The following is a 15,643-nucleotide window of genomic DNA, read 5'->3' on the forward strand; positions in this document are numbered from 1 at the left end:
GCTATAAAATCTTTTTCAAAACCAAAAATATTTATCACTCAGAATTTTAAATTTCAACAGACACTTAAGAAAAATAAATTATGTCTTTATAGCATAACTAAATGCCTAAGTTAAATATATTACAAAATCATTTAAACATAATAAATAATTGTATTCACTATAAATTCCAATACCATTTTTAGAAACTGTTTGCAACACACCAATGCTTTTACAAATACTAACTTAAAATTACAGTGATAAAGTTTGCTCTACAGCTTAAAAAATACGAGAGTGATTTTTGAATATTAGTATGTAAAAATGATTTGAAATTCTGTATTCCAAGACAGCATGTTAATTAACAGACAATAGAGATTCACTTATTTGCTTAAATCTTTAAACAAAAGATTAAATAATATTACTGATACCTCTCTCCGTCGAGAAGCCCAACAAGTTTGTTTGATCTTCCATACCACAGCAGCCACCAGCAATAAGGACAGGAAACAACTGGAGAATAAAACACAAATAATTTTTGCTCAAAACTTATTTGAACTATGTAATGAAAAAAAAGTACATGAAAGACTCAAAAATATATGTAAGTAATTATTTTGTCTAGACAAACAATCAAAAATAGGATAAATTTCCAATGTTTAAAATGTTCTCTCAAATATAATAAAAATGTACAGGTAGAAAAAATATTTACATTTCTTGCTATAGATTATGGTCAATATTTAGAATTTTCTCTGTCAGAAGGAATGTAAATTTATAATTCCATTGGTCTTATGAAGCAACAGAAATCACAACCAAAATCTATTTAGAATTGCTATTATGAGTCATAAAATACAGAAATTTTATAAAACCAAATGTCACACATGTACATTTATATTATTTTTATCACTAACTATTTTATATATGAACATATTCCAGTGGTTCCCAACCAAAGATTATTTTGCTCCCTCCCCCTAGGGATCATTTGGCAATGTCTTCAGCCATTTTTGTTTGTCAGAACTGGGAGAGGAGTGCAGGGGTGTTGCAAGAATTCTACAACGCTGAAGACTGTCCCCAGCAGCAAAGGATCAGCAATACGAAATATCAGTAGTACCGAGGCTGAGAAACCCTGGCATATGCTAATGTTTACATTAAGAAATAAGTCAGTTACAATGTTCATCCATGTGGTCTAATTTATTAGGTACTATATGCAATAAACTATGATAATACAGGGTACTTTGTTAGAAGGAACTCAAGCCTAACAAATCTCAAAATGACAGAGATTTACATGAATCTCATTAATCAATTGCAACCCTGTATCACTGTTTATTTTCCCCTTATTTGCTCTGTAGTCATAGATTATGCTATGAGAAGACCCAGAAGTGAACAGAACTGGGCCATTACAGATTCACTGGTCACTGAACACCACAAGTAAAACCTGGTACTCATCCTTAATTGATAATCACTGTGTTCATCACTTGAGTCACTCATAAGCAGTTTTTGACACTTTCCACTCTTGTCAAGTCTTCAATATATTTTTTCTCCTTGCCTATGCCTCATTTGAAGCAGAAGACCTTAGAATATCCTTCAATGACAATGATAACAACAATGTCAATTTTAACATCTATCCATTGAGTGCTGCACACATTCCAGATGCTGTGCTGGATACGTCACACCGATGATTGGATTTAGTCTTAGAAATCCTTCAAGATAGCATATATTATTCTTATTTGAGAAAAGAGGAATCCAGTCCTCAGAGATTTTGAAGTTCATTGCTTATAGTCACACATGGAGTAAGTCGTAGTACCCAAATACAAATCCAGCTACTTAAGCCTCAAAGTTTTTCCCTTTCCATATGCTGGCAGCTCTGAGTGTGCCCACTATCTCATAATCATTCTGTTTCAATATCCGTTCTCTAATCCTGCCTGCAGAATCAAAGGAAATCTATTTTTTTAAAAGTCAGTGATACTAACCTTTCCAACCATAGAAGTGATTTTAACATAGGTACCCTTTATGTAATATTCAACATCTTAGGGGACACTTTTCTCAGAATTTGTTTTCAACAGAAAGTCACCATGATTTTCTAGAAATTATATAAACTGGTGTTTTCTCTACTATCAGACTTCAACTGCTCAACTGACAATACTAATCATTCATTCTTTAAAACTCTCTCCTGAATACTTTCTTTCATTTTGTTTTGTTTTGTTTTGCTCAATACTTCCTAACTCAATATAGGTTCAATGAATATAGGTTACATTCCAAATTCCCTCTTTTAAATTATGGACGTTCCTTAAAATTCACTTCATGCAATTGTGCTCTTCTTTTCTCTTGCTCTCAAAGAGAAAGCAGAGTTATTTTCATGATTTCAACTATGACCTCAATTAAAATGATTTCCAAATCTGCATCTTTACATCTGTCAAAATGAGAGCATCTTATCCTTGAAAGGGATATAAAAGATTTCTTCGTTCCAAGTCCCTCCCAGGAAGGAAGTTCCCAGTACAGCTCTGATAGTGATCCAGCACCTAATTAAATACTCATTGTAGCTGAGAAGTTGAGAAGTTGCTGACTCACAACTTAGTGCATTCTATTTCTAGTTAATTCAAATTTTGAAAATATTCTTTTTTTTTTTGAGATGAAGTCTCGCTTTGTCACCCAGGCTGAAGTGCAGTGGCACAATCTTGGCTCACTGCAACCTCTGAACCTCTGCTCCCGGATTCCAGCAATTCTCCCACCTCGGCCTCCTGAGTAGCTAGGATTACAGGCATAGGCCACCACCCTGGCTAAATTTTTTGCATTTTAGTAGAGACGGGGTTTCACCATGTTGGCCACACTGGCCTCGAACTCCTGACCTCAGGTGATCCGCTGGCCTTGGCCTCGCAAAGTGCTGAAATTACAGGCATGAGCCACCATGCCTGGCCAATATTCTAACTTCTATCAATCAGTGCTGTGTCTGCCTTCTAGGTTAAACAAAATCAGTCTGCTGTATGCTAAAACTTCTTTATATATTTAAAGAATAGACAGGTTTTTTTGTATGGAGGATTGCCTCAAGTCCAGTGTCTCTCAACAAGGAATGTTTTTGTTCTCCAGGCGATATCTGGCAGTGTCCAGAGACATTTTTGGGTTTCACCACTTGACAGGCATCTAGTGGGATGCTACATAAATATCATACGATATATAGGTCGGCTTTCCAACAGCATTTTCCCAGCCCAGAATGCCAGTATTGCCAAGGTTGAGGAACCCTTCTCTAGTCTGAATTATCATCATAGTGGTTATAATTCTGTTGTTATACCCGGATTAATAGTGTACCTTTTTTTTTTTTTTTTTTTTGGAGACAGAATCTCACTCTGTTGCCCAGGCTGGAGTGTAGTGGTGTGATCTCAGCTCACTGCAGCCTCTGCCTCCCAGGTTCAAGCAATTCTCCTGCCTCAGCCTCCTGAGTAGCTGGGACTACAGACGCGCACCACCACGCCTGGCTAATTTGTTTTGTATTTTTAGTAGAGACGGGGTTTCACCATGTTGGCCAGGATGGTCTCGATCTCCTGACCTCATGATCTGCCTGCCTTGGCCTCCCAAAGTGCTGAGATTACAGGCATGAGCCACCGCGCCCAGCCAATGTAACTCTTAAGATGTGGTACTGAGAATGGACACTGTAGATATGGTCTGAGGGTTCATTTATCTGAATTTCAGTCAGACCATGATACCCTTAAGAATTATGACAAAAATATTAGTATCACCTCAAACCTACCATATCCAAGCTTAACCATTAATAATGTTCATGATTAGCAAAGCAACTAACATCTATTGAGTAATATGTACCAAGCACTATGCTGAGTATTTTACATGAATTATCTCTTTAATTCCTATAATTGCAGATGATAGATCATGTATACTGTCATGTGGTCATTGAAAACATGGGAAAGCTAAGTCACAGAGAGTTGAAGTAAATCCTCTAAGATTCAAAGTATTAAATTGCAAGTTGTTCCCTTTGCTCTCACTCCTCTGTTTCACCATTACTTTCCAGCTAAAATGTTAAAAACAATTTACATTTCAATTATATCATCCCTTACACCCAGATTACCAGATCCTGTCAACTGTTTCTTTCAGAATATCTGTTGTAGTAAAAATAGTATATATAGAAAAGTTACTTATATTCAGTAAACCCAACTTAAATACCAAAATGTATTTTTATTTGATTAATAATTCACAGCATTCCTCTTCCTTAAGAGTTACATAATAAAGATTCAGTTTGAGACAGGAATACTAGTTGAATTTCTCATGAGGAGCTTAAATTCTTTCTTATCTAAACTTTATGACTCAAGTGAACATCATTTTTGTAATGATATTCAAGGATAGCATAAAATATACAACTTTCATAATTTCACTTCGTTGAAACAAGGAGTTATATACTTTACGGTTTCGTATCAGATGCTTTCTATGCTAATTCCTATTAGGTTAGCAGTAAAAGAGCTAATATGATGTAAAAACTTGGCTGCTAAAATCAATAAACAGTGTAAGAAAATACTTTTAAAATAATATTCTCATAATTTCCAATAAATATCAAAAATCCAGTAAAATATATCTTACTACTTGGCATATAATAGTTGTCAATACATTTTTGCTAAATAAATGAAATTTTTATTTTATTTTATATTTTTTTGAGACAGAGTCTCGCTCTGTCGCCTAGGCTGGAGTGCAGTGGTGCCATCTCAGCTCAGTGCAAGCTCCGCCTCCTGGGTTCACGCCATTCTCCTGCCTCAGCCTCGTGAAATTGGTTTTTTAATTGATTTGAATAGCATCATTTTTTCTAATACTGAATGTCTCATTTGGCATTATTATCTTTATATAGGGTAATACTTTATCAATGTTCTTGATTTCTAATAAATTACATTGCAAACAAAAGTGACAGTTCTCTTAAAAAATATACATACAAACAAAAACCAGTTTATTAACAACACTTGCTTTGTTAAAAAGCAAAACAAGCAAACAAACAAACAATAAATATTTGTCATATTTATTCAGCATAGTTAAAAAGTCACATTCTTCCTTTGGTGACTACTAGAGAGTTTCCGTCTTTATTGACAATCTTGGACACCTGAAGAATGACAGAATTTCCACCATCTGAATTTCTTGAATGACCATGTGAAGCAGTGTCCTGTATTCCATGCTATCCCTTCTGATATAGTTTGGATATTTGTCCCGACTCAAATCTCAGGTTGAATGGTAATCACCGGTGTTGGAGGTGGGGCCTGGTATTCGGGTCAAGGGAACAGATCCTTCATGGCTTGATGCTGACTTCACAATAGTGAGTGAATTCTCCTAAGATCTGGTCATTTAAAAATGTGTGGCACTTCTCCTCCCCTAACTCTCTTGCTTGCTCCTGCTTTCACCATGTGACAAGCCTGTCCCCCCTTCGCCTTCTACTATGATTGATGGGACAGAGAAGCTTTGCAAACTTTTATTATGTTAAATGACAGACTTGTAGGTTTGTGTATCCTAGTTAGCTTTTCTCTATCTCTTAAATCAAAGGGTTTAATGGGTAACATTGAACATTAGTATCTTTTAATTTGGTATTGTGGCAAATTTGTGAGAAAAAAATAAGTATTTATGGCTTTCTTTCAGGTCTTCTTTTTCTATTATATTATGCAAAAGTTTTTATGCTCCATGATATAGATATTGGTGGGATAACTGGGCTTTCTTTTTTTAAAAAATAATATGTTGTATGATAATAATATCAAAAGATCTGAAAGGTTCAACACCCCTCAGTACAATCCGCCCAAAGGAAATAGGGAGTAAAAAGAACAAAGAAAGAAAGAAAGAAAACAAACATTAAAAAGAAAGTACATCAGCTACAGTAATAAAAAAGGGAAGCATAAAAACTTAGGGAGAGATATTTCAACGATTTGATTTTATTATTCATAAAATAGTCACTTTGAAAGGATTGTTCATGTAAAACAATTACATTGTTAATGTAAAAAACAGGATTGTTGATTGTTAATTGTTAATGTAATAGAACATGGAACTTATTAGGTAATCTTATTTAGGTAAAATTAAAAGAATTCAATATAAGTAACATAGTGTGCTGTAAGGTTACATTGTAATGCAGGTTGCTAGTGACAAATAAATACCCTCTGGTGGTAATCTAGTTGGCCAATTGCAAAAAGAGATAATATTGTCGCTATTTTATAGCAATTTGAGGTTAACTGATCATAAATGTCAAGTCTTAAGTACATATTTTAAAAGATGGTTTGGACATATTATTTTATTTCACTGAAAAATGTTAGAAAATGAAGAAATTTACCTCCTAATAACTGTTATTCCACAAAATATCTTTAAATTTCATACCTTCACAACATTTAATGGGTTTTTTTCTTACCGACTAAAATATTAACAGAATACACTTCTAACTTAAAATGCAATAAAAGCTATGAATATTAAAAAGAAAAAAAATTGCTTATATGTTCAAGTCATCAGTTTGAAAAAAGATGAAAAATCAAAAAAGCCCAGTGGTTGAATGTGGTAAATAATACACTCATAGAAAAAATTGGTACAAACTTCTGAGGGTTGTTAAGCAAGAGTTACTGAACCTTAGGAGCACTATCAGTTAAGATTATTTCAAATGCAAGTAACAGAAAACCTAACTCGAACTGGTACAAAGAAGAGATCTACATGAAGTTTACACTCTCTGGTATGAACTGAATTGTGTTCTCAAATTCATATGTTGAAGCCCTAACCCCCAGTGTGGCTGTATTTGGAGAGAGGGCATTTAGGACACATTTAGGTTTAAATGAAGTTAATAAACATGGGATCCTGATCTGATATAATTAATGTCTTTAAAGGAGAGGCACCAAAGAACTTGCATACTCTCCCTCTCTTCCTGCATGCATGGAGGAAAGACCATGTGAGTACACAGTGTGAAGGCAGGCATTTGCAGAGCCAGGAAGAGAGGTTTTACCAGAGACCAATAATTGGCACCCTGATCTTGAACTGCCTACCCTCCAGAACTGGGAGATAATACATTTCTATTGTTTAACCCACTTAGTCTGTGTTGTTTGGTTATGGCAGCCCAAGCAGACTAAGACACTTCCCAAAGTCCAAAGGAAGAAAAGTTCCAGGTTTGGTCTGATCAGGGTCCTAGATACATTTTCTTATGATTCTCTGGACTATGCATAACACTACACACCAACTTTATTTTCAGGCTTGTTTAACTCTTAGGAACAAAAATGATTGCAGCAGTTCCAGGGTTTATATAATACACTATTATACATGCCCACTCCTTACCAAACACTGACAATGCAATAAATGGCATTGGTACAACCATGAAGCTGGTGAGAGATAAATCCCATTCAAATTAGATGGTTTGCTACACAGCCACATGGAGGGAGTTAAATGAAGGCTGGAAAAGAATACAATCCACTAGATATCATTTATGAAAAATTTATAGAAGACTACCTATATTAACCTCCCTGCCACGGCTCTGTAACAGATTTTGAGTCTACAGAGCATCTTTAGTAACTCTTAAATATTTTCCTAAACCTCTACAGAAAATAGAGTAGTCTCAAGCCTCATCTGATGGAGTATTAGAGAGACTCATATCTAATAAGGAAAATCTTCCTGGGTAAGTCCTATTACAAGTCGCCTACCTGGATAATACCTTATTCTTTCAAACTTGTAACAAAAAGTGACAAAGGACAATGTATACAGTGTTTCTTCCTACATTAAATGTGTTTTGAAACACATCTTTTAAAACCATATAGTTAGGACAAAAGTTTTAATTATTTTGAAAACCTTTTCTAAATCATTAGTGTATAACACAATAGAGAAACCCTAAATATATAGCTCAATAAACTATCACAAAGACAATATACCCTTGAAACCACCAGCTTGAAAAAACAGAACTTAATTCAATCTCTCCTTCTCAAAAAGAACTATCATATTTATTTTTAATGCTATATTTTAGTTTTGTCTATTCCTAAATTTTTTACAAATATAACACTATCATATTTATTTTTTTGTTTCTGCCTCTATCATTCAACACTATGTTTGTGTTACCTATTTTGACCCTTTGGCATTCGTTTTTTTTTCCCCCCATTGCTCCACATTATATAAGTATATTTTTCCATCCTATTATTTTTGGGTATTTTGATTATTCCCAGTTTGGGGCATGTAAAACATGCTTCTATAAATATGGTTCACATGGCTTTGATGACATGGAATTTTTGGGCCATAGAGTATATGTAAATTCAACTTTAGAATATAATGTCTACTTGTTTTCAAAGCCATCGCATCAATTTCTAGTGTACTAAAAGTATTAATAGTTCCACATCCTCTCCAACACTTGGTATTATTTGTCTTTTTCTTTTTATCCACTGTAGTAGCTTTATATAGTAGTATTACATTGTGGTTTTAATTTGAAGTCCCAGATAAAAATTAAGTCGAGTGCACTTGCGTATTTTGTTGGACACTTGGATGTCTTCTTTTGTGATGTGTTTGTCAGTTTATTGTCGTTTTTGGAGGAGTTTTCAGACTATTTTTAATTGATTTATATGAGTTACATAGTGTGAATATAAGGCCTTTGCCTTTTATACAGTTTGCAAATATTTCATACCACTGTGTGACTTGACTCATTATAATGTGAATGGTGTCTTTTGATAAGAAAACGTGTTCTTTTTTTTTGTAGTGTAATTTTGTTAGAGTATTTTATGTGTCCTGTTTAAGAATCCATTCTATATTCTAATGTTATGAAGAATAATTCCTACATTACCTTCTAGATGCTTCATTGCTTTTACCTTTCCTCCTAGAATTTCTTTTATATTTGAAGCAGGGATCAAATGTCACTTTTCCCATATGCATAGGTAATAGATCTAGTACCTGATGAAAGTTTTCTTAAAGCACTAAACATTGAGAGATAGTCCTTGACTTGGTAATTAAGAATGACTACTTCCATTAGAGCCCTCTCCACTGTTATTTCTTTTTTTTTTTTCCAGATGGAGCTTTGTTCTTGTTGCCCAGGCTGGAGTGCAATTGCATGATCACTGCAACCTCAGCCTCCCGGGTTCAAGCGATTCTTCTGCCTCAGCCTCCTGAGTAGCTAGGATTATAGGCACGTGCCATCGCTCCTGGCTAATTTTTGTATTTTTAGTAGAGATGGGGTTTCACTATCTTGGCCAGGCTCATCTCGAACTCCTGACCTCGTGATCCACCTGCCTCACCCTCCCAAAGTGCTGGGATTACAGGTGTGAGGCACCACGCCTGGCCTCTGCTGTACCCTTTAATCCATCTCTCTTGTACTACCTTGACTTTAAAAGGGATTGAGGTCTTGTTTATACTCTATAGATAATGTTGATATTCTCTATAGAGATATTTTGTTTTATCCATCTGGAGGCTATGGTCACGATGTATCCAAAGCTTTCAAAGTGCTTCTTGAGTCTGTCCAGCAGGAGGGTCACCCACTGTTCAGTCCAGGGCCAAAGCAGAGTGCTACCTGAGTTCAAAGCAGAGCTCAGTTCTCAAATTCTTTGGTATGATAATGTTAATTAGGATCAGATTAGCACACAGGCAGCTCAGGGGTGATCCCAGAAGTTTATAAAGCATTTGATGGGAAGGCTTTTCTATCTCCATTATCTCTCAGGTCCTTTCTGGTTTTGTGGGCTCTACTTTTCCATCACATGGCCAGAAACTACACCCTTTTCCTATTGCGCCACGTTTTGTGCTGGGAGGACAGATAAGAAGGAAATCAACAGGGTTTATCTTGGCTCTCTGTGACCAGAGCTCCCCTATGATTAGAAGAATATTCCTTTCCCTTGGGATTTTGGTTCTTACAGCTTCCTGCTGTGAGCCATTTTGCTGCTGCCCATGTTCCTGCTTCAGACTGACTGGGGTATGGGTGAGTGAATTCAGGAAAGGGAAAAATGGAAGGGAGGTCTCCCTCATTCTCTCTGAGTTTAAGAGTTCCCTTTTCCACATCATGGGCCAGAACTAGAGGACTTTTCCCTGTCCAAACTATAGTAGTTACTTTCAAGTTTCAAATTGCATTGACTTCAGGTCAGGGGGCACTAAAGGGGAAAAATGGCAAACTTCTAGACAGTTCAACAGTACTTTGAATTCAGGTGTTCTCTGCTCTGCCTGCTGATATCATATACCAAATAGCTGCCCATGAATTTTGTCCAGGTTTTATGGTTGAGTTCAGTTAGAGAAAAAGAGACGTGTGTTTACACACTCTTACCCGGGACTGGAACCCTATGGTGAATGTTTGACAAAGTTGCAAAAGCATTTCAAAATGGAAAGGATAGTTTTACAACAAATCATGGTGGAACAACTGGATATCCACATATGGAATAATCAGCATTGAATTACACCTCAACATAAACAAAAAATAACTGAAACAGATCACAGATCTAAATGTACAACATAAAAATACAGTCACGTGTCACTTAACAATGGGGATATGTTCTAAGAAATGCATCATTAGACAAATTTCATCCCTGTGCAAACATCTTAGAGTGTGCTTAAACAAACACTGATGGTGGCCAGGCGTGGTGGCTCATGCCTGTAATCCCAGCACTTTGGGAGGCCAAGGCGGGAGGATCACGAGGTCAGGAGATGGAGACCATCCTGGCTAACACGGTGAAACCCCCTCTCTACTAAAAATACAAAACACTAGCTGGGTGTGGTGGTGGGCACCTGTAATCCCAGCTACTTGGGAGGCTGAGGCAGGAGAACGGTGTGAACCCAGGACAGGGAGCTTGCAGTGAGCCAAGACTGCGCCACTGCACTCCAGCCTGGGTGACAGAGCGAGACTCTGTGTCAACAAACAAACAAACAAACAAACAAAAACATTGATGGTATACCCTACTATACATGAAAGCCATTGGTATAGCTTATTGTTACTAGGGTAAAAACCTATATAGCATGTTACTGTATTGAATACTGTAGGTAATTATAACACAATGGTTTTTGTGTATCTAAACATATCTAAACATAGAAAAGGTACAGTAAACATACAGTAATATAATCTTATAAGTACTATCATATATGTGGTCTTTGGCCAAAATGTTATGTAGTGCATAATTGTATAAAACTCTTAGAAAGAAATCTATGTAAACTTGAGTTAGGGAGAGTCCTTGGATATGACACCAACAGCATAATCAATTTTTTAAAAATGCATTAAATTGAATTTTATAAAAACTAAAACTTTTCACTACATTAAAGATACCATTAAGAGAATGAAAAGACAATTCAAAGACTGAGGGAAAATATTTGCAAATCACATCTGGCAAAAAGAGTTGTATCCAGAATATACAAAAAACATTCAATATTCAAAAATAAAAAGCAAAACTAAAAAGCAATTAAAAATAGGCAAAAGATTTGAAAAATACTTCACCAAAGAAAATGAAAGTATAACTAATAAGCACATGAAAACATATTCAATGTCATTAGTCATTAAGGAAATGCAAATTAAAATTACCACAAGATACCACTGCACATCTATCAGAATGGCTAAAATAAAAAATGTTGACAGGACCAAGCACTGGCGAGAATGTGCAACAACTGGAACCCTGAGCTTTGCTGGTTGCAACACAAAATTGTGCAGTCACTCTCTGAAAAACAGTGGCAGTAATTATAAAGATGAATACATATCCACCCTGTGATCCAGCAACCCTACTTCCAGGTATTTATGCTAGAGAAATGAAAACTTCTGTTTGTGTAAAACTTGTATGTATGTTGATCATGCAGCATTATTCATAAATACCAAAAAATGTAACAATCCATATCTCTCAATGGGTGAATGGATAAACAAAGTGTGATATATCTGTATAATGAAATACTACTTAGCAGTGAAATGAAATGGACTATTGATACAAAAAACTGCCTTGGATGAATCTTAAATGCAGTAGGCTAAGGGAAAGAAGCAATTTGAATGACATTCGGGAAAAGGCAAAACTGTGAGAACAGAGATCAGGTCAATGGTTGCCAGGGTGTATGGGTGGGAAGAAAGTCTAACTGCAAAGAAGGTATGGGGTATTCACTGGGGCTTCGGAATTATTCTGTATCCTGGGAGAGCCGGTAATTATAACAAATGATCCATGTGTTAAAACTCACACAACTGTACTCCCCTCAAAAGGAATTTTACTGCACAGAAATTTTTAAATGCTTCCAACAGAGGTAAAAAACAAACAATAAGGACCAAAAATATGCTGGAAAAAAAGGCAAGTAATTAACCACTGCCCCCTCTAACAATGAAAAAGTGACTGGTATATTTAAGTATGAGAATACTCATGCTTTGAATTATACAGGTAAAAGGAAGCTTTTAAACAGTGGAGTTAATAATGTATGTTCAAAATAACCACTTTGGCTAATTTACATACAATATATTGATAGAAAGAAGGTAGAACTGGGGTTCATGTAGAGCATTAAGGAAAGAGGATTTCAATGAGTCCCAAGTATTCAAGTGAGTTAAACAGTGATACCTATAACTGAGCTACAGAAAACTGGAAAAAAAGACAGTTTGCCAGTACAGTAAATTCAATTTAAAGCATGTTAAGTTTGAGGTGTAAAGCAATATTTAAGTCAAAGTGTGAAGTTACTGACATGACTCTCGGAGAAATCTATTTCAGCATCTAGTACACTAAACCTCAACTTTGTAAACTAGATGGTGAACACTGGTTTGACTAAGTTGCAGGAAAACGTACCGTCACTAGTTTACTACCACTGTATTAAATATTTTGGTTTACAAGAACAGTTCGGTCCTAAATATCTACTTTATTCCACAACAAAACCATGGAGAAAATTCCTAAGTAAACTTCCAATACTGTAAGAAATCATGTATTGTTTCTACTTAGCAAAATCCATATCTTCAGGTCTCATTTCCATTAACATATCCATCATTATAATCTCATTTTTTTAAACGGGGACTTACGTGTATTTGTAATTCTTCACAGTGCCTTTACCCAGTTTTAAAAAACTTTCTGGCAAATATACCAGGATTATACCACTTTGATATAGAGATTCTGTGACTAAATTAGGTTTACTTTTTTCTCTAGGGAGTTACATTTTCTTCTTTTTTCTCTTTCAGAATATCTTTATGTACAACATGATTAAATGTCTTATTTTTCCCGAATCATGAACACCATACTTAGCTTTGCATTATTCTGCCCACGTGCATGCTTGCTTCCATGTAGCCATCTTCGATTGTTTTTTTCAAGTGCTTAACTCTTATTATTTCTTTGCCTGTTGTATTCTTTAGATTCTTCTAATCTTTCATTTTTAATTCATCTAAATATGCATCATCTCTCACCACTTTATGCCCACCAAGATGGCTATAAGAAAGGCAGTTAATACAAACTTTAGTAAGAATGTGGAAAAAATGAATGTCTGATCCTTGCTGGCAAGATTATAAAATGATACGTCTTCTTTAGAAAAAGCTTGGCAGTTTATCACAATGTTTAACCTAGAGTTACCATGTGATCAACAGTTCTACTCCTAATTATATACTTAAGAGAAATGAAAACATACATCCACATAAAAACTTATACACAAATGTTCATAGTAACAGTATTCACAACAGTGAATAAAGAAGAAAGAACCCAAATAACAATCAACTAATAAATAGAGAAATAAAATGTGTTATACACATAAGATGAATTACTATTCAGCAATAAAAAGAAACGAAGTACTGATCCATACTATGTTATGGATAAGAAACATTGTGCTAAATGAAAGTAACCAGTCACAAAAGAACACGTATTTATTGTATGATTCCATTTACGTAAGATGTCCAGAATAGGCAAATCTATGGACAGAGAGTAGATTAGTGATTTTTCAGAACTAGGGGTATGTGAGAGGGAGAGGAGTGACTACCGATGAGTACATGGCTTCTTTTGGGGATGATGACATGTTCTAAAATTGATTGCGATAATGGGTGAAGAATAACTGTGCACTTTCAATTGGTGGATTCTATTATATGTGAATTGTATCACCAAATAAAACACAAATTAAAATTAGAAATTGGAAAATATGTTTAAAAATTAGACAATGATAAGTAAAAGTAAAAATGTTAAAGATTTTTAGTTCTCCTATACGATTCAGGAGGATAAAAGAGATACCGATTAATATTATTGTTAGTTAGGGAAATACGCTTGTTAAAATTAAAGAGTAATCATTAAATAAAAATATAAAACTATAATTCCTAAACTGCTAAAAGGAAAATAAAAGAATATTAGAAGCTCACTCAATTAATAAAAATCAGAGAGAAGAAAAAAGAATATTTCCGTTTATTTCCCTGTCACATAAAATTAAGAGATTCTCAGATTATTAAAACAAAACAAAAACATCCAGATATTTTTGGTATAAAAGAAACACACACAAAATATAACAATAGAAAAAATGTTAAAAGATATGCAAAAAGACACAGACACATTCTAATAAAGAAATACTATATTGATGCTAAAAATGTTCTTTAACGCAAAAAGTAACAATAGGAACAAAGAGAAATCCAAACGATTAAAACAATAATTCAACTCCACTCTCAGTAAAGGATAGAACAATCAGACAGAAGATAAAAAAAGAAACAGAGGTCTAGAGCAATGCAATAAACCACCAAGATCTAATAGATATATACAGGATACTCTATATAAAAACAACAGAATACATATTCTCCTGAAGGGCACAGGAGACATTCTCCAGGACAGAATATATGTTAGGTAATAAATTATATCTTGAAATATTTTAAAATATAAATGTACAAAGTATCTTTGCCACCCACAGTGGGATAAAGTTAGAAATCAATTAACAGAAGAAAAACTTGAACATTAAAAAATATATGGAAATTACCAACACACACTTGATCAATGGATGAAAGACAAAATCACAATGAAATTAGAAAATATTTAGAGAAATGTGAAAATTAAAACACAACATACCAAAACTCATGGAACCCTGTAAAGCAGTGATAAAAGGGAAATTTTTAACTATAAATATACTAAAAAAGAAGAAAGATCTCAAATACACAACTTAACTTTACAACTTAAAGGACTAGAAAAAGAACAAACTAAATTCAAAGGTAGCAGAATGAAGGAAATCGTAAATATTAGAGCAAGATAAACAATAAAGAAAATAGAAAAACAATAGAGAAAATCAACAATACCAAAAATTGATTCTTGAAAAAGAGCAACAAAATTGGCAAACCTTTAGTTAGACTGACTAAAAAAAATAAAAGAGAAAGAAAACTCAAATTACTAAATTTAGAAATGAAAGTGGGGTCATTATTGCCAATTCTACAGAAATAAAAATGATTATAGAAGAGTATGATGAACAACTGTACACTAATAAATTGGATAAGCTAGGTGAAATGGACAAATCCCCAGAAACATAAAATCTACCAAGGAATAGAAAATGGAATAGATCTATAACCAGTAAGGAGATTGAATCAGTAATCAAAAATACCACAACAAAGAAGCCCTGAACTCAATGGCTTCACTGATAAATTCCACCCAATCATTTAATAAATAACTAATACCAATGCTCAAACTTTTCCCAAAAAGTGAAGAGGAAGGAACAATTCCTAAATCATTCTATAAGGCCAGCATACTACATACTAATGTCTACAGAAAGCAGCTGAAGCAGATTATTTTTAAGGAAGGAAGAAAGGAAGGAAGGAAGGAAGGAAGGAAGGAAGGAAGGA

At 34.5% G+C, this 15,643-nt stretch overlaps 1 protein-coding gene across 1 annotated transcript in view; it reads right to left on the minus strand.

Annotated features, from left to right (window-relative positions):
- Positions 1-404: 404 nt before the first annotated feature.
- ATRNL1 (attractin-like 1) overlaps positions 405-15,643 on the minus strand; it is a gene marked incomplete at its 3' end in the record, with an annotated part of 405,371 nt that continues 390,132 nt past the window's right edge. The window contains exon 25 of the mRNA XM_011967565.1: positions 405-483. Within this exon, the coding sequence (XP_011822955.1) occupies positions 405-483 (79 nt within the window). The remainder of the gene's footprint in view (positions 484-15,643) is intronic.

Source organism: Mandrillus leucophaeus, unplaced genomic scaffold (assembly GCF_000951045.1).
Source record: "Mandrillus leucophaeus isolate KB7577 unplaced genomic scaffold, Mleu.le_1.0 Scaffold80, whole genome shotgun sequence".
NCBI lineage: Eukaryota > Metazoa > Chordata > Mammalia > Primates > Cercopithecidae > Mandrillus > Mandrillus leucophaeus.